Source organism: Idiotropiscis lumnitzeri, chromosome 1 (assembly GCF_059441095.1).
Source record: "Idiotropiscis lumnitzeri isolate Australia: NSW breed Sydney's pygmy pipehorse chromosome 1, RoL_Ilum_1.0, whole genome shotgun sequence".
NCBI lineage: Eukaryota > Metazoa > Chordata > Actinopteri > Syngnathiformes > Syngnathidae > Idiotropiscis > Idiotropiscis lumnitzeri.
Genome location: NC_142391.1, coordinates 36,634,638 through 36,656,835, shown reverse-complemented (window position 1 = coordinate 36,656,835; position 22,198 = coordinate 36,634,638). Strand labels below are relative to the sequence as shown.

The 22,198-nt window shown below is 43.0% G+C and overlaps 1 protein-coding gene across 4 annotated transcripts in view; it reads left to right on the top strand.

Moving 5' to 3' along the window:
* The window catches only part of hectd4 (HECT domain containing E3 ubiquitin protein ligase 4), a 38,961-nt gene that overhangs the window by 8,563 nt on the left and 8,200 nt on the right, over positions 1 to 22,198 (top strand). Inside the window, exons 9-65 of one of the 4 annotated variants that reach the window (XM_088298678.1) lie at positions 71 to 232; positions 331 to 444; positions 522 to 662; positions 784 to 1,016; positions 1,115 to 1,257; positions 1,365 to 1,435; positions 1,511 to 1,616; positions 3,992 to 4,112; positions 4,197 to 4,325; positions 4,596 to 4,720; positions 4,965 to 5,118; positions 5,202 to 5,302; positions 5,419 to 5,617; positions 5,702 to 5,821; positions 5,907 to 6,011; positions 6,437 to 6,600; positions 6,781 to 7,026; positions 7,168 to 7,360; positions 7,908 to 8,012; positions 8,086 to 8,174; positions 8,263 to 8,435; positions 8,554 to 8,689; positions 8,768 to 8,912; positions 9,462 to 9,628; positions 9,726 to 9,872; positions 9,964 to 10,148; positions 10,283 to 10,436; positions 12,033 to 12,313; positions 12,422 to 12,608; positions 12,725 to 12,806; positions 12,901 to 13,103; positions 13,215 to 13,350; positions 14,046 to 14,228; positions 14,325 to 14,489; positions 14,579 to 14,748; positions 14,845 to 14,960; positions 15,034 to 15,137; positions 15,416 to 15,577; positions 15,672 to 15,820; positions 15,963 to 16,042; positions 16,214 to 16,377; positions 16,467 to 16,704; positions 16,818 to 16,954; positions 17,032 to 17,158; positions 17,234 to 17,371; positions 17,491 to 17,627; positions 17,720 to 17,880; positions 17,957 to 18,138; positions 18,218 to 18,423; positions 18,506 to 18,636; positions 18,728 to 18,933; positions 19,048 to 19,227; positions 19,531 to 20,930; positions 21,010 to 21,217; positions 21,294 to 21,517; positions 21,692 to 21,837; positions 21,929 to 22,050. In XM_088298678.1, coding sequence (XP_088154804.1) covers positions 71 to 232; positions 331 to 444; positions 522 to 662; positions 784 to 1,016; positions 1,115 to 1,257; positions 1,365 to 1,435; positions 1,511 to 1,616; positions 3,992 to 4,112; positions 4,197 to 4,325; positions 4,596 to 4,720; positions 4,965 to 5,118; positions 5,202 to 5,302; positions 5,419 to 5,617; positions 5,702 to 5,821; positions 5,907 to 6,011; positions 6,437 to 6,600; positions 6,781 to 7,026; positions 7,168 to 7,360; positions 7,908 to 8,012; positions 8,086 to 8,174; positions 8,263 to 8,435; positions 8,554 to 8,689; positions 8,768 to 8,912; positions 9,462 to 9,628; positions 9,726 to 9,872; positions 9,964 to 10,148; positions 10,283 to 10,436; positions 12,033 to 12,313; positions 12,422 to 12,608; positions 12,725 to 12,806; positions 12,901 to 13,103; positions 13,215 to 13,350; positions 14,046 to 14,228; positions 14,325 to 14,489; positions 14,579 to 14,748; positions 14,845 to 14,960; positions 15,034 to 15,137; positions 15,416 to 15,577; positions 15,672 to 15,820; positions 15,963 to 16,042; positions 16,214 to 16,377; positions 16,467 to 16,704; positions 16,818 to 16,954; positions 17,032 to 17,158; positions 17,234 to 17,371; positions 17,491 to 17,627; positions 17,720 to 17,880; positions 17,957 to 18,138; positions 18,218 to 18,423; positions 18,506 to 18,636; positions 18,728 to 18,933; positions 19,048 to 19,227; positions 19,531 to 20,930; positions 21,010 to 21,217; positions 21,294 to 21,517; positions 21,692 to 21,837; positions 21,929 to 22,050 — 10,053 coding nt within the window. Of the gene's footprint in view, positions 1 to 70; positions 233 to 330; positions 445 to 521; positions 663 to 780; positions 1,017 to 1,114; positions 1,258 to 1,364; positions 1,436 to 1,510; positions 1,617 to 3,991; positions 4,113 to 4,196; positions 4,326 to 4,595; positions 4,721 to 4,964; positions 5,119 to 5,201; positions 5,303 to 5,418; positions 5,618 to 5,701; positions 5,822 to 5,906; positions 6,012 to 6,436; positions 6,601 to 6,780; positions 7,027 to 7,167; positions 7,361 to 7,907; positions 8,013 to 8,085; positions 8,175 to 8,262; positions 8,436 to 8,553; positions 8,690 to 8,767; positions 8,913 to 9,461; positions 9,629 to 9,725; positions 9,873 to 9,963; positions 10,149 to 10,282; positions 10,437 to 12,032; positions 12,314 to 12,421; positions 12,609 to 12,724; positions 12,807 to 12,900; positions 13,104 to 13,214; positions 13,351 to 14,045; positions 14,229 to 14,324; positions 14,490 to 14,578; positions 14,749 to 14,844; positions 14,961 to 15,033; positions 15,138 to 15,415; positions 15,578 to 15,671; positions 15,821 to 15,962; positions 16,043 to 16,213; positions 16,378 to 16,466; positions 16,705 to 16,817; positions 16,955 to 17,031; positions 17,159 to 17,233; positions 17,372 to 17,490; positions 17,628 to 17,719; positions 17,881 to 17,956; positions 18,139 to 18,217; positions 18,424 to 18,505; positions 18,637 to 18,727; positions 18,934 to 19,047; positions 19,228 to 19,530; positions 20,931 to 21,009; positions 21,218 to 21,293; positions 21,518 to 21,691; positions 21,838 to 21,928; positions 22,051 to 22,198 lie in introns of all 4 variants that reach the window. The other 3 variants (XM_088298688.1, XM_088298698.1, XM_088298668.1) reach the window with 3 other exon arrangements.

The following is a 22,198-nucleotide window of genomic DNA, read 5'->3' as shown; positions in this document are numbered from 1 at the left end:
TGCTTCAATAATATATATTATATTTATCATTTTTTGTATCATATCCCTTCTGGGTTTTTCATCTCCATAGCTGTCAACACAAGCTGTGGACTTCCTCTGAAGACTCTGAGGAAGACCCCAATGTATGTGTGTGGAACATACTTAGTGATGCTAGTCCCGCCTCCGGGTGTATCTGGGAGCTCTGCCACACGCTCCCTGTTTGGAGGAACCAGCAGCCTGTCCTCTCTAAAAAGTAAGAGCACATTGACACCATCATTGTCACTAATATTTTTAGAATATCTCAACTAAATGTTTGGTGCTTTCCACTAAAGCGTCCTCTTCTTATTTCAGTATTAGCCTCTAGTTTAGTCTTCAGCCTTGCTGACGGGCAGTTCAGCAGCCGGGCTGACCTCATTGATGCTCCTGGCAGTTCCCTTGGCAGAGGAGCTCAGGTGGCAGGACTGGGTGAGCACTAATTCTGTCCCAAATGAGCGTTGGAATGTGAATTAAACTAAATGCCATTTTATTGTGTGGCCTTTTAGGAGCATGTTATGATGCACTGAACAACTTGATCTGGACTTGCTCAAGCGATTACATAGATCAATGGTGTAACCCGGGGAATCAGGCCTTTCATCATGTGTGCCATAGGTTGGGTGTGAGCCATATCATAAAAGAACCCAAAGGTTGGAATTAAGCACTATATCATTGTGGCATGTATTAGTATATCACAAGCCTCACCCCCCCCCCCTCCGTCATTATTATGATTGTATTATTTTCTTAATGTTTTACCTCTTTTCGCAGAAGAAATGGTAGACACGAGCGAGGTGATCAATCAGCTACTTCATCATGTAGGTGCCATGTGTGTACACCAGCTTAACCTGCTAGCAGCCAGCAGTAACTGCCTGCCCCTAGGTGCTCTACTGGGCAAACAACATCCTATCGAGGCCAGTCACTTTAGCAGCATCTGCGACATAATGGAGAAGGCAATGGTCAGTGGAGATACCAGCATCATCCGCTGTGTTTTGGTAGTCTTTCAGGTTAGTTGTTACTTCGCCGAGATGTATTTAGATGCTTTCTTCACTTGATTTATGTTTTAAAGTTACTGTATCTTTTGCACATGGTTTGTTTTCTCCAGGTTGTATTTAAGTTCTTCAATCCTCAGTCAGAGCAGAACAGAGAAAGTGTGCGTAGGGCAGGTCTGCTCTTGTGGCAGCTACTAATGGCTCCAGTGGATCAGATAGGCGCTGAAATTCAGAGAGAAGTGTGCCTGGCCATCAGGTAAATATGTTTGTATTTTTGTATTATATACTCCTTGGACTGATATTAGAAATAATACATGCTTTAAAAAAATAATTTTTTTTAACATTTCTCTCATTTTTCTCCAGCTCAGGCCTGAATACTTTGTATCAGGGGGAGGCTGAACTCAACAAATTGCTGAAACTTGTTCTAAGTGAAGGTGCTTAAATATGATGATTTACAGTAGACATAATGCCAGTGTCCTTTATGTGTAAATGTTTTGTTTGATTATCAGGTGAAAGGAATAGCGGGTTGTCTCAGCTTCGGGATGTCATCCTGACCAGTATGGCAGACCAACTGCAGAAAAATAGGTTTGGAAGTGAAGAAGATGACCACTACAGGTGAGTGGTATGCAGCTGATAACAGGTGGGTGATATGGGCTTAAAAAAATGTTTCACCAATCTTTTGTCAGTTTCTGAAAACTTTCGACACATACTACACGTGATATAGTCTGTACCTACAGTACGTACCTAAAATGTGGGGTGTGAAGTTTTATGGAATTAAGTTGTTTGACTTTTAGCTTACTTCGAACATCCGACAAACTTTTAACCGCTTACATTAAATAATGTATGTGATTGTGGAATTATTTACTGCCAAAGGTTAATTGCTTTGTCAATGGTACAAAGCGTGTTTGACAACTTGGCGAGGGCTGCATGAGTGTGTCGCTCAGCTTTACCTACCTTTTCTTTAGTGGTAGTTGAGCTTTGGAGTCACAAAGTTGCCGAATGGTGCAGAAGTGTCTGTGAATTGTTCTTCACAGCGGATGTTTTTCCAGTACATCTTACAATATTATTTTAACCGACGTCAGTTCCAGACTAGGGACGTGGACTTACTATTTGAAACAAAAGTTTTGTTACCTTGGCTGAGTCACAACTAAATATTGCCCACTAATTTGCTGAATGAAAGATATTACTTTCTGTTCCTTTGCCGTCTAAGCAGGCTGATTCCCTGAATAAGAATTTCATCACTTCCTCCTTCTTTGCAGCCAATCAATAGACCCGAACGGGTCTGTTTTTGAGACAGTACTAATATTCGATAATTCAAAATTGTACCTAATGAAAGTAACTGATCATAATATCGAGGCCGATATATGTATCACCCACTCCTACTAGCTGACCTAGTTAGTGGCTCGTATGGAAATACTATTTAAAAAAAAAAAAAAACATGTTAAAGTTGATCACTATAGGTGAGTGGTAATCAGGCAGTTCCTGAGTGTGTTGGCATTTCATTGAGCCACAAGTCTTTAAGCTTTTCAAATATGGAACTTTACATACAGAACATGTGAAAGGCACTGGTGGTTTAAAGATAAAGATGTCCTTTATTGGTCCCACAATGGGGAAATTTGAGGTGTTACAGCAGCAAAGATATAGATCACACAGAGTCGGCGGCGTAATGTAGCCGTTAATGTATAACATTAGCAGCAGACATTCATAAAAAGCATGCAAATATACACAGTATAAACGTATCTAAGTGTAAGGAAACACTCCTAATGCCTGTCCATTATACAGAGGGGGAAACACTGTAATGATAAAAACTACTGAATGATTGAAAATACTGCAATGATAAAAATATTGCAATGACAAAAGTACTGTAATGGTACTGAAATGATAGAAAAGTACTGCATGATAGAAAATACTGCAATGATAAAAGTACTGTAATGGTAAAAAGTACTGCAATGATAAAATATACTGCAATGGTAAAAGTACTGCAATGATAAAAGTACTGTAATAGTGAACGTCCTGCAATGGTAGAAATACTGCAGTGATAGAAGTACTGTTATAAGAATACTGTAATGGTAAACAAAATACATCATTGGTCAATATTTAAGTACACCATTGGCTGAAAGTACAGTAGTAGTGTATATTGCATCCTAGGACTGCACAATTGGACTAATGCCCTCCCGTTTGTAGGCCTGACCCAATGTTCTTGTTAAAAAGTCTGACAGCAGTCGGCAGGCAGGAGCGGGGAAATCTCTCTTTGGTACAGCGAGGGTGTAACAGTCTATCACTGAAGTTGCTGTGGAGTGTTCTCAGAATGTCATTGAGTGGGTGGGCTGGGTTGTCCAGCATTGATGACAATTTTGCCGTCATCGTCCTGCCCCCCACTGAGTCCACAGAGTCCAGGGAGCAGCCCAGGACAGAGCTGGCCCTCCTCACTAGTTTGTCCAGTCTCTTTTTGTCCCGGCCCGAGATGCCTCCTGCCCAGGAGACCACTCCATAGAAGATGACTGATGAAACCACAGAGTCATAGAAGTTCCTGAGGAGTGTTCCCCGAACGCCAAAGGACCTCAGCCTCCTGAGTAGGAAGAGTCTGCTCTGACCCTTCCTATAGAGAGTGTCATGTTGTTACCTTTCACCCAGATAACTTGGGTTTAATTCCCGGCCAGTGTGATAATTGCCTTCCGTAGTCTGGATAAAATTGTCAGGAAGGGCATCAGGTGTAAAAAGTGTGCCAAACAAATTGCGCATGCAACTCATTTTGCCGTGGACATGCCAAAAGATGCAACAACATGCAGAACATGTCCTATCAGTGGGATTGTGTTACGATTGCGTTTATATGTTGAGGAATGCGGTGCATACCTGGAGCAACCAATTTTCCACGCAGCTTCCACATTACCACTTCTTTATCTACAAAAAATATCTTGCGGAAATAATAATAGATCGGAAATAGAAAGTGTATAATGCTTCAGAATCTAAAAAAAAAATGTTTTCTACAGGCTGAGTGATGACCTACTGCAGTGTATCCTCAAGACAGTAGTTCGGGAATCCTGCCTTCTCATTACCAAATGTCAGACAGTCGCTCGAGATGACTTCCAGAAGCTGCTCTCGACAGTGCCAGTATGCTCATTACAGTCTGCACAGGAATGCAAGCTTTGTTACTTTGTTCTGATTCAAGTCTGAGATGTCACTTCCTCCCTATAGGTGGTTTCTCCTTGTCTGCGCTATCTCATGGCTGTTCAGAACCACCTTCTCAGTAACACCGTTCTTATTCGTCCAGATGATAGTGATGACAGTGACAGCTCCCTACAAGGGGAAACAATGAAGGTACAGGTAAACATCCCCTTTAAATACCCCTTCCTCTACTAATTCTTTGCACTCACTGCAGTTTTTATCAGTTCAGAATGCAGAGTTCTAATTTAAAATTATAGTTAATGATACACATATACACAATAAGCAACTCTTGTCATGTTATTTAATGTGTGTGTTAAAAATAGAGTTCAAAGTAAAGTGAGAAAAACAGTGCATGCAAGCATGATGGTGAAGCAAAATTTTGGAAGCAGAGTTACCGAAGTCTGGGCCTTTTCTGTCTGGCGTTCTCAGGAGCTTCAAGGCAGCATTCTCTCCTTAGCAACCAAGATCCTGGTGGGGTGTGATGAGGCACTGGAGACGTTGCAGCAGGTGACAACAGCCCTCATTAACAGTGAGATCCCTGACAAGGAAACCAGGTGATTTTATTTAAAAAAAAAATTAACTTCATAATCTATCCTGCATTTCATCAAACGGCAGAAATGGGCCTTTAAAATTGGTACCATGTTATCTGAGTTCACAAAACACTTGTTTTTTTTAAACACATATGAAAGTAGTTAGAAGTAAACTAGGACAATGTTGTAATGTAGCTTGCTTTTATTATCCATAGTACATACTCACTGGTTAGTATTCAAAGTTATCCCTTGCTCTTGTTTTCCAAAGGTTGAAAGGTCTTGAGCAGATAACAAAGGCAACAATGCTGGGCCACTTATTGCCAGTGTTGCTGACCTCTCTGATGCACCCTAACCTGCAGACCCTCACACTAGCTGATGCACTCATGCCTCAGTTAGTGCAGTTGGTTTTATACACCAGTCAGGTTAGTTAATCTTTGTATTAAATCTCCCCCAAAAATCCTGCAGTCGAATGTTACATGTGTTCTACTTTTTGTTTTCCTTCCAGACTGCTCTGTTACTAAAGACTCAGGCTCCTCTTTTCTCAGAAGAGCCACATTTGGGGGGCTGTGTAGGGCAGGGGATGAAGACCTCTGCTGTTGAGGACAAGTACGTTCTATGGAGGACCACCGGACTGATAGTATTGCTTGGACAATAGCTGTGCTTTTATTAAAGTGTCAGCTGTTAAACAAGATTTATTTGAGAAAATCCCTATCCTTTACTAGGATTCTTGATGAACGTGAGGAGCCAGGATTCCTGACAGGACTGAAGATCCCTGCTCCTTGGGCTGCTGGCAAGACGGTGGAGACTGTGCATCCTGTGCGAGACAACTATAAATTCAAGGAGACTGTGCACATTCCAGGGGCTCGCTGTTTGTACCTTCGCTTTGATTCACGCTGCTCTTCCCAATATGACTATGACAAGGTATTAGACGAGGCTTTCTCAAAGCACGGTTAAAATGATTGATTGATTGATTGGAGTCGGTGTATTCTTTCTTTTTTTTTTTAGTTGGTTATTTATTCTGGTCCCAACACTAATAGTCGTAAAGTAACAGAATATGGGGGGAACACTCTGGGATATGGCAGTCGCAGTGTTTTGGGGACAGGATGGCCCAAAGATCTTGTCAAGGTAATGGAAGCTGTGAGCAACACGTATACGGAGAACTATCAACAGTCTTAATCTTGACTGCATACATGTATTATCTTTTGTTTAGGTTGAAGGTGACACAGTGACTTTCTCCTTTGAAATGAGAAGTGGACGAGAGCACAACACTCCTGATAAAGCCATGTGGGGGTTTTCTTGCACTGTCCGAGCTCAGGTGAAACTCACCAACTTTGGCATGTTGTTAAAATCCTCACATTTAGTAGTTCTACCCCATTGATTCTAATTCAAAAATATATATATTATACTCATAATTCCTCATGAGGAAATTAAACCTTGCATTCAAATTCAAATGCACGTCACACAACACAGAAGCAAACAGCGCACATGCAGGCATGTGGAGAAATGTCAGAGCGAAAGGGCCACAAAGTAATGCTACACCTCTTGAGCTGGGAGCTCAGGACTGTGGTTTGCTCAGTGGCACCTTGACAGTGGCCAGGAAACAGACTCTCACATCTCTCACCCACCTTGTTGCTGTTTTTATATTTATTGACCCTCCATCTGCACAGCCAAACTCATTACAGATGAGCTACGACTGCCCTATTACTTGTACAATATTTTTTGTTAATGTCATCTTTTCAGGAGTCATCTGAAGATGTCTCGGGAGGCCTCCCTTTCCTGGCAGACCTGGCACTTGGCCTGTCAGTGCTCGCTTGTTCAATGCTACGCATTTTATATAATGGGCCAGAAGTGACAAGAGAGGAGGACGCCTGCCATGATTTGCTGTGCTCAAAGCTGCTGCAAAGGTAATGCACCAAATAAGAACTTTAGAATTTTTATTTTGAACTATATTCATCAAATGAGTATGTTTCAATTAGAACAGAAAAAAACACGTGTCATTTAACCACATGCAGCCATCCATATTGATAAGAAAGAGATGTGTCGAAATGAGAATACAGTCTGCTGACAAATTTATTTTTCCTCAGGTGTCAGTGGCAGGTGGAAGCAAACGGTGCACTCTCTCCTGCTCTCACGCCAAGCCCTTCACCTTTGCCTCTAACCATCGAGGAGGACCGTGAATTCACCTACCCTGCCGATGTACTCATTCCGCCTCCAGGTTTTACTTCCGGCGCCTACTTTGACTTGCCGCGCATACGCCTCCCTCCAGGCATCATGGGAAGGTTGCGAGAGGTTTCTGGAAGAGCTCGCCCACAGTTTCGGCCCAGCATTAAGTAAGGACTATATGGAAACAATACCAATTTTTTTTTCATAATGAACATTTTATATGATTTATAGCATTTTAGCTACATGCTTTATTGTATTATTGTCAGTAAATATAACCATTTAATGAGCAACTGTTTCATTCCTGAAAGAGAGGTGATCCGGCCAGATGTCATGGAGGAGGTTATCGTGTCATGTGTCATAAAGCATCTCAGCTTGGTGGATGGCCTGCAGTCACTTGTTAACTACCAGTACCGTGAAGACCACACAGAAGAGTTTGACTTGGTCTGCAAGATCATGGCTGAAACCTTCAAAAAGATAAATGCCATGGAGCGTCAGCTGCAGGTAATTGTTTCTTATTTTTATTTTTAATTTGATGTGAATCTCAGTGTGTACTATCCACACTGCGTATCTTAACAAATTAATATACATTTTATTATGTTGTCCTTTTAACATTATGACTAGGAAAGCTTTGACAAATCAAGTCCCAACAACCTTGGAAAACAAATGTTGTTTTTAAGACATTGCTGACAATCCAGAACACATGCAAGTCAAAATTGTGTGATTAAAACCGCCACTAATTTCTTAATTCTGTTGAATTCGATCTAAAACGTAAAGGCAATTCTCTCATAACATTGTTGTTTTTGTGAACATCATTTTAGTTTTTTTGTGTGAGAGGTCTTGCGTGTGCAAATTGTCTCTTCTTTCCATCATACTGTAGAAACTTTTATATATTGTTTTTGATGTATGTATATCATTTCGTTATATTGTAGCATTGTTATTAATGGCAAAATATTTTGATAATACTGTATAGCATGTTTTCTTCCGCTGTTACTACACCTAATCTCAATGTTAACATCAATTATTTAACTATCTTCCATGTTGGACGCAGAGTGTCGCAGAATTGGAGCAAAAGTGGCAAAATGAGGTAGAGGAGGCCCAGCAGGGAAAGCTGGAGAACAACACCCCTTTCTTTCACGACTACCACTTCTTTGAGGTAGCCTGCTGAAAAATGTATTTCAAACTGTACTATAATTTGATGTTCATGTTGTCCTCTTTTTTTTCGTCAGAATAAGATTAAAGAGCTTGAGCTACTTTGCTCCCTGAAAGATGTCCCCCTTGATTTTAGTGACTTGGAAAATGTTGTCCTTGGATTGCGGCAAGTCAATTAAAATACAGTAATCCTTTCACTTGAGTTATGACAGTATAAAATAATTTATAACCACTTTTTATATCTGCGCCAACAGGGAAAAGTTCTTTCACGAGGTAAACACCTTGCACCTTAAAAGTGGCACCACACTAGCTAAAACTAAGGCACTTGTAAAGAGTCTGATGAACCGTACGGAGCTACTGCTTCATGTTACCATCGCACCACACTGCAGAAGCCTAACCACTACACCTGCTGGAACACCAGGTCCAGGTAGACATCCTCTTTAATCCAAATTAAATTATGTATTGTATTGTAAACTAAATTTCTGCGTATTTAATTCATCCAGTGTTGGACAGTGATTTTCTTTCTCTCTTAATTTTTGTATCAGCTTCCAAGTCTGTATCAGACGCCAAGACTGCCATCTCCATTGTGAAGCAGCCAGTCTTCCTGCGCAGCATGTCTGCGCCCTCTGACTTAGAGATGATTGCTAACCAGGATCTGGAGTTTACACATGCTGCTCAAAGGTTTTTTTTTCTTCTCTATTTTTATTTATAGAAAAAAACAAACCTAAATAAATAAAAAACGTCTTTTTTGTTCTGCAGGAGGCGACATCACCCTACTAGTCATCGAAGTAGCTCATTTACACTGCTGCAGTCTCTCGCGGTTGAAGACAGCCGAGACAAGCCAACATACAGTGTTCTACTGGGTCAGCTCTTTGCGTTTATCGGCACTACACCTGATCAAGCTGTAAGTCTATTTCTTAATAACGATATACAACTTTTGCCTTAAATAAGGCCATGGATTGCAAATATCTTGGTTCTGTTGATCTGGGCTGTCGGTAATGAAGTTGTTATAAATTGATAATCCTATTGATTTTTTCCATCAATTACTGTGATAATCAATATTAATAATAAATAATATTAATATTCATATAAGAAATAATTTGTGGTCAACTTAACCTTGGAAGAATTTTTTTTCTCACCAGCCCTATATGGATGTGTTAAGTCTTATTTGTTAATGGTCCCTGGTTCATGATTTCCCATGTTACTACTTTCTATTTTTCCAGCACTAAGATCCCAATCAATCTCTCAATTAAGCATCTCAACCGCCGTTTAGGCTATTATGGCAATGTATTGAATAGAAAGTACAGATATGTTTTAAAATGTAGGGAGTAAAAGTAAAAAGTCATCAAAAAAATAAATACAGATGTAAAGTACATGTAAATAACTTAATTACAGTCCACTCTGTTACTTTCGCCTCTCTACTGACGATGACAAATATCCATCATTTGTGTAGGTGTCAAGCAGCAGTTTCCTGTCTGCTGCACAGACACGGTGGCGCCGTGGGAGCACACGAAAGCAGGCGCTTGTCCATATGAGAGAGCTGCTCACCGCTGCAGTCAGAGTGGGTGGGGTCACCCACCTTGTTGGGCCTGTTACTATGGTTTTGCAAGGTGGTCCAAGGTTAGAAAAGAATGCTACAACACAAAACACTCGTGCACTGTACAATATACAACTCTCTTTTCCTACTGTCTTTTGTACACATGTTAAATGTATACAGGATCGAGGAGCTGACCTGTGGTGGAATGGTAGAACAGGTGCAGGAGGCCTTTGGGGAGACGATGACGTCTGTAGTCTCTCTGTGTGCTCGCTACCCCATCGCTTGTGCCAATAGTATCGGCTTGCTTTGCACAATACCCTACACAAGGCAAGAGACTTATGAGCTCTCCTGTTGCCCCATCATATCCTTTTCACAGAATACTCACTATATATTTTTTTTACTGCATTTATTGACATAGGAGTGAGGAACAGTGTCTAGTTCGCAGTGGGCTGGTGCAGCTCATGGACAGCTTATGTAGCTTGAGTGGTCAGAGGGAGTGCAGTTCAAATGAGAAGCAGACCAAAAAGCAGAAGGTAGCCACCATGGCCTGGGCTGCATTTCAGGTGCTTGCTAACCGCTGCATCGAGTGGGAAAAAGTGGAAGGTAAAGTGAAATATTGTTAAGGGGTCGATTAATGTTGATGAAATGATGGTATTTTTTTTTTTATCATAGGTGGATGTGCCATTATTATATTTTTTAGCAGTATTTTTTTTCTTGTGTGTTTTAATTTCTTAAAGGTGGCTCAACAGATGGAGTGCATTCCGGTTTGGCTCGACAGGTGTCCAGTTTACTGACCAATCATCTGGCCAGAGCGACCGAGTGCTGTGGGAATCAAGCAGCTGGCAATGATGCCTTGCAAGATGTGCTCAGTCTTCTCAATGACCTTTCCAGGTAGCTTTTGTTATGCCATTATTTGTGGTGGATCATCTTTGATACTAATGGAATGGTTGATGGGAAAATAAAGAAAAAAACAAAAAACAATGCGCGCATTAAGGCACCATGATTAGTCCACATTCACTATAATACCAGCAGAGGACCCCTTATGGATCACGTAAGTTGCATTTAAGGAAACATTTTGGAAACTTGGAGTAAAACGAGTGAGTAAAATTAACGTTAATGATTTTTTTTTTCTGCCTCTTGTCCCTATGCCGTCATTCAGGCAGACATGTTACTAGCTTACCAAATAATTGATTTATTGATGCCTTTTAATTTGAAGGTGGCCCTCGTGGTGATGTAACGGCTAACTTGATTTCCATTTTCGACAATTTGGCTTGCAATGCACTTTTAATTGACATTACATAGTTGCAAAGGCCATCCTGAAATCATATTCAAATTATATATTTATTTATTTTGTACCCTGCCTACTCTCCAAATACGCTTGAACATAATACAAATATGCTATAGCACGCCCGTTACCCTTGTGAGGAGAATTATTAATGGATGGATGAATCTGAAAAACGATCCATGAATTGATCCGAACCGTGACTTAGGTGATCCATTGCACCACTAGTAGTTATATTCCGTATTTTCCGGGCCATAGGGCGCTCTTTAAAGTCCCTAATCTTGCCCAAAACAAACAAAGCGCCTTGTAAAGCGACGCGCCCATTATATGGACTAAGCATCACTCGCGACCATCAACCCTTTTACTCATTGGGCTGTTTGGAGTGCATGTTAGCACACCCTGCTGGTCAAAGTCTGAGTCATCTATGCTTCTAATTGACCGTGACTTATACATTATGTGACTATTGTGTTTGGGTGATGGTGTAGGAGAAAGCTGGACAAAAGGGCAGCTGTCCACAATGTTGTAGTCTGTCTTATCATTTATGTTATTGCAAGCAAGAAACGTCCCAGGTTTACAACAGACCGCAAAAAGCCCAAAGCACAACAGCACATCTCTCTAAACAGCCATGTGATTGGCTGAGTCAGAGTGGCTCCCAAGAAGCCATTGCTATAATCTTTTTGTGTTATTTTTATTTCTTTTGGGTATATAGATGGCATGAGTGATACATGTTTTGTGTTAATCTTATTTCTTTGTTTCATTGTTTGCTTGTATGCTGAGTTTTTTTTTTGGTTTTGATTTGAAACCGTGTGAGTGTGGTGACCAGTGAAATCCCTCCCCTGACGTTGTCTAGTAGACTATTGCCAAGACACCTTTAATTGGTTAGAGTCATTGTTATTGGCAGTGATTCCCAATAGTTTCATGACATCTGTTATTGAACCAGCCGAGCTAGCGCAGAGCGAGCTAGCGCTAGCAAGCCTGCTGAGCTAGTGCTAGCGAGCCAGCTGAGCTCGCGCTAGCGAGCCAGCGCGAGCCAGCTGAGCTAGCGCCTTCTAGTGCGGCGCGCCTAGTATATGCATTAAATACGGAAATAGCACCCTCAACTAGTGTTGCGCCCTTTGCTGCAGCGAGTCTTATGGCCGTAAAAATACGGTACTTATGTCTGTGAGTATATCTATACAGTAAATGCATTTTGCATTTCATTCCAGGAGCCACATAGGAAAAGCTATCCTGAGCCAACCAGCCTGTGTTTCGAAGCTCTTGTCTTTGCTGCTTGACCAGAGACCTTCCCCAAAGCTGGTACTAATCATCCTGCAGCTTTGTCGAGCTGCCTTGCCTCTCATGAGCGTGGAGGACTGTGGTAACGTGGCCCTACCATCATGGAGCTTTTCTATGAACACGCTCGATGCAGCGCAACAAGATGATAACGACCCCGCCTCGCGTATTGCTGCCTTGCTGCTGGCCAAACTGGCAGACTATGTGGTACCAGGTTTGTGTTTCTCATCCCTGAAAAACATTTGGCTGGGGTACACTCTCAAAGCTATAAATGCTAAATAAACCATGAAATTTTCTACTAATGTTGTGAACTCCTTACCAGGTTGCCAGACCTTGTTGTCTCCCAGCTCTTCTGAGCCAGACACAAGTCTGTCTCGAGCCAGTTCCAAAGGAGCCCTGAAGACTGAAGATATTGGTGAAGAAGGTGAAGCAGTCGATGGTAAACTATCTATCTTCATCCACAAGCGAGAGGATCAATCTTCTCATGAGGTTCTTCAACCACTTCTAAGGTAATGTCTCTTGAAACTAGAGTGTTAAGCAGAGTGAATGTTTTCTAGTTTCACAAATTTTAGCCTATTCAAGATTTTCTGAACGTACGTGTTCTCTCTCCGTTTCTAAAATGTAGCAGTTCAGAGGGACGTCCCTTTCGACTTGGCACCGGTGCAAACATGGAAAAGGTTGTTAAGATGGACAGAGATATGACCAAAGTAAGACCTAAAATATGATTTTCTTTTTTGTTGCTTACTCCTGTTTTTTTTTTTCCCCCCTTCCAGTTCTAAACCCTATTACTTTTTTTTTTAGAGTGGGCATTGTGAGGTGATCACAGAGGAAGCATCTGCTGCTCTGAGGAAGGCCACGAAATGGGCTCAGTCTGGTCTAATAGTTAGTGTTGGTCCGCCTGTCGAGACTCTGTCCCAAGAGACCGCTGGAGGCATCACATCTGGCGACAAGAAGAAAACTGCCCAAACATCTGCTTGTAGGGACAGGAACACTGAGCTGGCCAGGTAATATGACCATGTGTGGAAGCATTAACATACCCTGAGTGCCTAATATTTTTGGACAAAATGAGTCAGAATGATATCAAAGGGACTAACTGAAAATCCTGTCTTCTCCAGGTCGGACCCCGTTAGGCCGTTCATCAGTGGGCATGTTGCCAACAGTATGGCTGCTGAGGTTATTGCTCTGTTGCATAGTCTACTTACCGCCCCTGAGTCAAACACGGCACAAATCTGGACGAGCACTGCTGAAAAAGTAAATGTTACTCATGATTGTTGCTTTCTTCGTTACATTGAGAAACCAAAGAAGCCGAAATATTTCCATTGAGATCCACTTTGAAAACATGTCACACTTTTATTGTGAAATTTACTTGTGCCATAAATCCTGAAGTTAGTGCCAGTGATGGGGGCGGCTTGTGAAGTCAGTGCGCGTATAAGGTACAGGTGTCAAATCAGCTGAGTCGGCTGGTGATCGCTTGCTGTCAGCGGCTGAGAAGTGTCTCAAAATGTGCAATGCGATGTTTTGCTTTTAAGAGGCACTAGACTGAAACACAGCCTTGGAGACTGTGCACACTGACATATTTGTCAGAGGCATGCCCTGATGTCAAGGTCGCTCCACAGAGAGTGCGTCCATTTCATGATGGTATGTAAGTCAATGGGAGAATCTGTGCGGCCCAAAAAGTACTCCGTAGTGCACCTTTTTTGACTTGGGCGAATATGCCCCTAGTTCAGCACATGTAATATTATGCGATTAATTCAAACTGAGTTTAATTTCGATGACTGATTTATCATCCTGAAATACCATTTCGAACAGCACCACTGTGCATAAACATGACGAGGAGGTGCAGGTAAAATGAAAGAGATGACATGGAGCATGGATCTTTTCATCTTGTGTAAAAAAATAAAATTCAGAACATAGTACAGCATGAAACTTTCCTCTGTTTATCCTAGGTGCTCTCCAGGGCTTTGATGTTCATCCCTCAATTGGGGAAGTATGCTGAGAGTATTTTGGAGAATGGAAGCAGCAGTGGTAGGAAGCTGGCTAAGCTTCAGGCCATTGGCAGGCAGGCGGTTGCGGCACTCTGTGCTCTGGGGGGCTTCAAAGAAACCATTAAAATTGGGTCTGAGGTTCAGGTAAGGGATACATGTTACTGATACTGTACTATTTTAATCATATCATTGATAAACTCCTTTAAACATCTTTGCATATACCGTATCTCGTATCTACAGGTCATAGGTAAAGGAGTGCTGGGCAGTGTGGGTATTGTGATGTCTATCAACGAGCAGGAGGGCATTGCAACTGTCAAATTCCCCTCGTGTGACTATAGGAGAACTTGTAAAGCCTCAGATGTGCTGACAGTACCAATATCACGCTTGTGTACACCTAGATCTGAGGTAAGACTTCCTCTCTGTAGTTTAATCACCTTTGTCGTGTAATGGAAAAAATAATTGATTTTCACCTCATTGTTCTTCCCAATCCTCAGGCATTGCCCTTGTACAAACTATCGATCACTGAGAAGGTGGTGCAAGCAGTGCAATCCATGCTTCTGCCACAAGAGGGCAGCCTGTCCATTCACTCCTCTCTACCAGCTTCTGGAGATGGATCCAGCCCAGTGATGGCTGCAGTCCGCTTGCTTGCTGAAATCAGAACCAGGTTAGTCAAAAATGAACAGTAGTCTAGATCAAGTGGATACAGAGCGCAAAGCATGACCCCATGTACTGTGCAACAACTGTATCATTTCATTTTTAGGGCATGCCTGGTAATGGCACAGCTCTTGGAGGATAGCTCATTTTGTGAAGAGTTCATTCAGCAGTGTCCTGCAGCTGTGGAGGTGCTCAACCTGGTCGCTCAAGAATGTAGTCCTGGTAAGAAAACAATAGACACCCTAAAACGTAAAGACAATAGTTCTCATTATTTGTCCCCTCTTGGTGTTTGCAGGAGAACGTCTTGGTATCGTCGAGGCTCAGTGTGAAAGAGTGCGAATGCTATATCGAGACTGTGCTCGTCCACCCCCGCCACCACTTCAGACAGACAGACGCCAGGTAGAGTTACCATGTCTCTAAATATGCAAATTGCAATCAAAATGTTAAGCATATTGTTGAATAAAAAAAAAAAGATTTGGTGGCAGCTATTGTTGACTGTTGAAGAATTACTTTGGAATAGTTGATTACTTAATTACTATTGCCTTTCTATTACAAAGTTTTTAATGAGAATAACAGAGTACATTTTTTTCAATGGTACGTTCAATTATATAAGCATGTTCATGCAAAATCTGGGCCAATAGTGTTTGCAACACTTTGCCTCTATTATGCCTCTCCAGCCAAAGGAAATAACCTGGTGTCCCTCCCGGGTGTTCCCTCCAGTCCGGGCCTGCATGTTCTCATCCCGTCTTACCTCTGTCACTTTCTTGGCTGACCCTAGTGCTGGAGGAGGGCTCCCCCGGGGCACGTTCATTTACGCCACCTCTCCTGTGCCAATTCAGGTTGATCATTTGTTAGATCGTCGTCATTGGGAATTTCTTTTCATCCTCTGACTTTGGATAGTTGTAAAAATGCCCTCTTTTTTTCCCCTTACAGGCACCTTCGTTTTACTGGGAAATAGAGGTTGTCTCCTATGGAGACTCTGAGGAGGACAGTGGCCCCATTGTGTCCTTTGGTTTTGCCACTGAGGCCGAAAAGCGAGACGGAGCGTGGACCAACCCTGTTGGCACTTGTCTGTTTCACAAGTGAGTTGACCTTTTTTAAATCATTGGATACCTTTTATCGTTAGTGTTTTTTTATTTTGTTCTGTCCCCAGTAAGAGATGTTTGATATCCATTTGTGTTGTTCCAATTTTGACCTGTTCGTTCTTCTGTTTCTTTGTGGCAGTAATGGAAGGGCAGTGCATTATAATGGCTCCAGTCTGCTTCAGTGGAAAAGTGTCAGGCTAGATGTGTCTCTCCTTCCTGGTGAGAGCAGTTTGGTTTTGGTTTGCATGTATTTTATTTTTCCACAAAATTGCTTTGAGAAAAATGTTCTCGGAATCATAGAGTGTTCATTATTGCTAAAGTTACGATTACTGTTTAACATGATTTAAATGTTGTAATCCCAATGGTAACGCTGCATTTACATTAACGCAGGCGATGTGGCTGGAATAGGTTGGGAGCGGTCAGAAGGTACACCGCCACCACCAGGCCAGGCCCCGAAAGGACGGGTCTACTTCACCTATTGTGGCCAAAGGCTCAGTCCGAGCCTTGAGGAGGTGGCGGGTGGAATGTGGCCCTTGGTTCACATTCAAAAGAAAGTATGCTGATTACAGTAAAATGTCTTTCAATGTTGATGTTCAAATTTTCCTTCTGCTATTGCAAAAAATTTGTAAAAATTGTTTTGTAGAATTCAAAGATTCGCGCCAACTTTGGAAATCGTCCATTTGCGTACGCTGAAGGCCAAGCACACAGGAATGCTGCTGACTTGTGCATTGACCTTGCAGAAGAAATAAGTGCAAATTTTGAAGCACTCCCCTTTGCCATGGCCTCAGACAGCGATAATGATGCAGGCGCCAGCGTTACATCTGACTCAGGCTCCCATGGACCCCCCTGTCGAATTGCAGCCGTGGCAGTTCCTCAGCAACGTATGTTTTTGTATTACCCTCTAATGTGTCTCTTTTTTTTTTATCGAGATCACTCTCTGGTGCGTGACTGGCAACATTAATATAACTATTCTTTTTCTCTCTGTCACTCTCAGAGTACAACAGTGACCTGTCCTGCCATTACAAGGTGGAGCTAAGCTATGAGAACCTAGTCACTTCTGGGCCGGATCCACACCCTCCGCCTATTGCTGATGATGAAAGTGACGATGAGGATGATGATGATGTCCCCAGGGTAAGTGGGCTCTTCATCATCTAGTGACAGTGTCACCGTTTGTGCTTCTTTATTTGACGGTTACATTTAAAATTCAGGAAGACCACTATGCCTTGCTGGTAAAGGCATGGGAAACCAAAGTGTTCCCCACTATTCGAAGGAGGTTCCGTAATGAAGCTGAGAGGAAATCTGGTCTGGACCAAATTAAAGGAGCCCTGCAGTTAGGTAAAAACAATACATATGTCAAGTCAAACAATTATCTTAAGGCATTGATCTTATGGTGCCTTTAAATGGCAACAGGCATGGTAGACATTGCTAGACAGACAGTGGAGTTCTTGTATGAGGAGAATGGCGGCATTCCTCGAGACCTCTACCTCCCCACCATAGAAGATATCAAGGATGAAGCCAACAAATTCACAATTGATAAAGTTCGCAAAGGTAGCTTTTCCGATACATTACTACTCATACTTGGCATTAAGCTTTGAAATTCTTTATTATTACTATTAATACTCTGTAGTATTATTTTATTTTAACTTCTTTTCTGCATCTTTATATAGGCTTGACTGTGGTCATCCGCTGTCCAGACAGTAACAATACCAACAGCACTACAGGTGGTACAGCACTGCCCAAGTTTGCCATTCGGGGCATGTTGAAAACCTTTGGCTTGCATGGAGTCGTGTTGGATGTTGACTCTGTAAGTGCAATACTAAATGTTTCAGTGCTTTGTGCCACCTTCGGGTCTCAACTTTTGCTTGACTTTGTGTTTGTTTGGTTTACCCCCACTAGCTGAATGAGCTGGTACAGGTGGAAACCTACCTTCGCAGTGAGGGCGTGCTAGTGAGGTACTGGTACCCTATTGAAATTCTGGAGCGTCCCCCTGCTGGATCTCGACGTACTGCAGCTAATGGATTAGTTTCTCTCGACAGTAGCAACATTCAGATTCACAGGTATGTTTTGGCCTAAATAGCACCTAAATGCACACTACCTTTTTGTTGATTTAATTTTTATTTATTTTTTTCTTAGAGAGCTACTTCGTTGTGAGAGTGCACTGGCTCGTTTATATTGCCGAATGGCCCTACTGAATATCTACGCCCCGAAAAATCCCCACACCTTCACTCGTCTCTTCCACATACCTGCGATCCGAGACATCACCTTGGAACACCTACAGCTTTTGTCTAACCAGCTGCTGGCTCCACCCCTTCCTGGTGAGTGGTCAGATTTTGTAGAACTAAGTACGCATCTGAGCTCCTCTTCCTACCTCCTTTAACATTTATCTTCCTCCAGATGGCACTATTAGTTCTGGTTCGATCCTCCTGGCTCAGTCAGTGCTTCACAACCTTCAAGACCAAAGCTGCTCTCCCACAGACCTATTTTACCAGGGCAATGCGCAACCCATCCGGGAGTGGCTGACTGTGGCCATCACTCGTGCCTTGCATCAAGGAGAGGAAAGCTTGCTTGAACTAACTAAACAGATTTGCTGTTTCCTCCAGGTTTGCTCTGCCCATCATTCAGTTAATTTTACAAAATTTGGGTTTATGTATAATGTAAATCTGTGTGTTTTTTTGGTTACAGCATGCACCGGAGCAGTTTACATCTGAGGAGTTCCCGGTAACAGAGTCGAAAGTGAGCATGGACGTCAGCTTTCCAGGGGCTGCATTTGTGATTGTATCTTGCAAGGAGAGCCAACTTGGCTGCCGCAAAGAGTGAGATAACTGCCATTTTTTTCTGTAAATCACTATAAACCTTGTCTATTATCCGCTGCTAAAAATGTGGAACATCTCTTTGTCCCATTAGCGCTAGCCTGTACAAGGCTCCCTGGGCACGGGTAATGTTGTATGGTCTGGGTCACAAAGTGCGTAGAAATGGCCAGCTTAATCTGATGGAGGCTGTGTGCTATCCTTTGGATGCCTCACCTGCCAACACAGGCCTTACTCCCCCGCCCACCACCAATCAGTACCCCTCTGTTATCATCCCAACTGATAAGGTGCACATCAAGCTGGGTATGTATGCACTCAATTATGCCTTTTTTACCATCCATTCCATCTAGCCATTATCTAAGTCCACATATGTATGTTGAATTATTAATTGCATATTAAATTTGTCTTGATTCATAGGTGTGTCGCCCCCTCCTGGTGCTGTATTGGTTCTGCATTCCCTGCCTCTGGAATTTCCTCTAGCCATGGCATTTGCTGAGCAGCTGTTGACGTGGAAATTGGGAGAGAGTAGTGAGAGGTCAGAAGACGAGCTGGACACAGTCCCGTCATCTGTACTGCTACAAGTGTTAGAACTGCTCGGTAGGTGACATATTTTAAACCCTTATGCAAATCCACACTCAAATGTTGTGGGCTCATGAACCACCCCTCATAACAGTTGTGTAAACTAGTGGAGATCATGCTCCTGTTTGTAACAAATATGATATGAAAGTATCACCCCCTTATTGGAGACAATCATACATTTGTTTACCTGGGATGTAAATATCTTAAAATATCAACCACGAAAATGATTCATGGCTTACAGAGCCTGCATTAAGTAGGCTTGCAGTTGTTCATAAACTTGCTTTCAACAGTTCCTGTGTTGGGTTGTGTTTTTCGTATTAGGTGGTTTACTTTGGACCACGGATCTGGCTCCCTCCATAAAAGAACTCATCTTTCACTTGCTGGCAGAACTCTTGCGGAAGATTCACCACTTGGAGCAGCGTAAAAGCCCCTCTGGCTTGTCCAGCTCAATCGCTCTGCTGCTTAACCCCTGCCTCGCGGTACTCATGGCCCTGCAGACAGAACTCCGTAAGCTCTACGATCGGGAAACTCAGGGCTGGACTGCGGCAGGAGCTGGGGCTGGGGGATCTTCATCTGGAGGCGTTGCTTTGGCACTTGCAGCAGAGCAGAGCCGGTTCTCCACCTACTTCCATGCTTTGATGGAGGTCTGTCTCGCTGTGGCCGAGGTGACTTTGCCTCTCAGTGTTGGAGGTTCCACAGTTGGAAGCCTGACCTCCACCAGTGCCCCTAACCTTAGTGATTCTTCGTCGTCATCATCCTCATCCCCTGGCCAGACACCACAGAGTCCCAGCCTTCTGTCCAAGCGTAAGAAGGTGAAGATGAAGCGTGAGAGAGCAGCGGCTGCAGTGGCTGCTGTGGTCTCCGGTAAAAGGGGAAGTGGAGGTGCCCGTCTGTCAGAAAGTGACAGTGCCCTGCTAAACATGGCGGGTAGTAAACCTGAAGACATGCTGTGGTTCCACCGCTGCCTAACTCTTCTGATGATTCTTCGACATCTTGCAAATAAGGATCCCCAGGGATTGAGCGTGACAAGTGATGCAGTGACCGATGCTTGCCAGGCTTTGGTGGGTCCCACTGCCCACAGCCGCCTGTTGGTGCTTTCAGGTATTCCTACACATCTGGAAGAGGCAGTGGTTCGTAATGCCATCCGCCGGGCTTGCAATGCGCATGGAGGGCTTTTCAAAGATGAAGTGTACATACCTCTGCAGGAAGAGGACCCTAAGAAAACTAAAACGGGGGCTAGGGTCTCAAGCCCTCAGGGTGGTAAAGTGAGCACTGAGTCTGAGCGCCCCCTCCCCCACAGCGGAGGTCCTGTGAGTCCTGACAGCTCCAGCAGCGTGACTCCAGCTCTGAGTGTGAGCGCATCAGCTTCGACCAGCCAGACCTCCATCTGCAGCTCTTCTCAGGGAGTCTCTCGCACCGCCAGTGAACTTTCCGTTGATCAGGAACAATTAGCTGTCCCGGCTGTCAACTCTGCCGCAGCAGCATCTGCTGGAAACCACCCCCAGCAGGGTTCCCATGAACCACAGACTGTTTCTAGCCAGGAAAGTCTAGATACTTCTCTTTGTAGCACAGGAAGCCTGGGGAGTCTTGGCAGCTTAGGGGAGCCTGTGGATAGTGCAGAGACAGCATCAGTGTCAGACGGAGGCTCTATGCACACGGTCACCTCACAGGAGAGCAATGCAGTCCTGGCGAGGCCAATCAAAGGTTATGCTGTCATTGAGGTGAACTAAATACCTTTGTGTTAGAAAGGTAATCTTGTTTTTTGTCCTGCATCAAATGCTTCTTTATTATTAATTCCAGGTGCGTTCTCGAGCCAAAGTGGAAAAAATACGTGCCAGCCTCTTTAACAGCAGTGACCTAATTGGTTTGTCCAGTCTGGAAGGTGAAGAGGAGCTAATGGAGTTGACCAATGAGGAGATCCTCACAGCCTCGAGTGTGAACCAAAGTCTGTTTGACACTCAGGGTAGCTCTGCTCTCGAAGACTATTTTCTGGACAAGTCTATTCGAGGTTTGTATTTGACCAGGGATGATTTTGTTCTGCAACATTATTTGTTTTTGTGTAATTTAAAAACATCTTTTCCAAGGTGACAAGCTTGTTCCTGGAGCACGAGACGTTCTTATGGATATTTTTAAGAGTTGTATGCACTCCGAACAAATGCTCAGCCTCACACCTGCCAAGCCAGTGAAAGTGTCTGATATATACCTCAGCAAAGAGCAAATCAACTCTCAGACCCCTGGCAACCTATTGCATACTTTCTTTACCAATGTCCGGCCTCCTAAGAAAGTACTTGAAGACCAACTGACTCAGGTAAATTTCAATAGTCAGGTAATCTTGAACCTTGAAAACTAAAACAGGCTACCGAAAACAATTTTGAATGTGTCTCCACATCTCTACCCCAAATGTTAATATTCTTGCTCTGGCACCTCAAAGTCTCTGTGCATCTGATCACATTTGTAAAAAAAAACATTTGTTTACGTGCAGATTCTAAGAAAGTATGGCATTCCCAAACCCAATAAGAACAAGTACAGCAAAGCAGGGAAAGAACAGCATCAAGGCAAGGTTGTAAGTACAAAGAGGCCAATCACCAAGCCCCCCACTAAGGAAAAGTCTGTTCTCAACAGTGTAAGGTAAGACTGCATGATGTACATGTTTCCCCCTTGAGCATTTACTTTATTAGTGCTTTTCGAGACATTCATATTTGTGTTTGGGAATTTATAGTTCACGTATCTCTGCTAGGACTGCGCTCAGTGAGAAAAAGACAGTCCTTAAACCCAAATCTCCAGAGAAATCCAGACCCGATGAGAAAGATGTGGAAAAGTCTCCTGCTAAAAAACTTGAAGGTTCTTCTATAACAGAAATGATTAAACACCACAGACAATGCATAACTTTCCATACCCATCATGCTACATAGTCTCATGCTAACAGTTTATGAAAATGTATTCAATGAATTCTTTCAGTTGCTTTTCAGTTAACGCTGAGCTGCCTCTC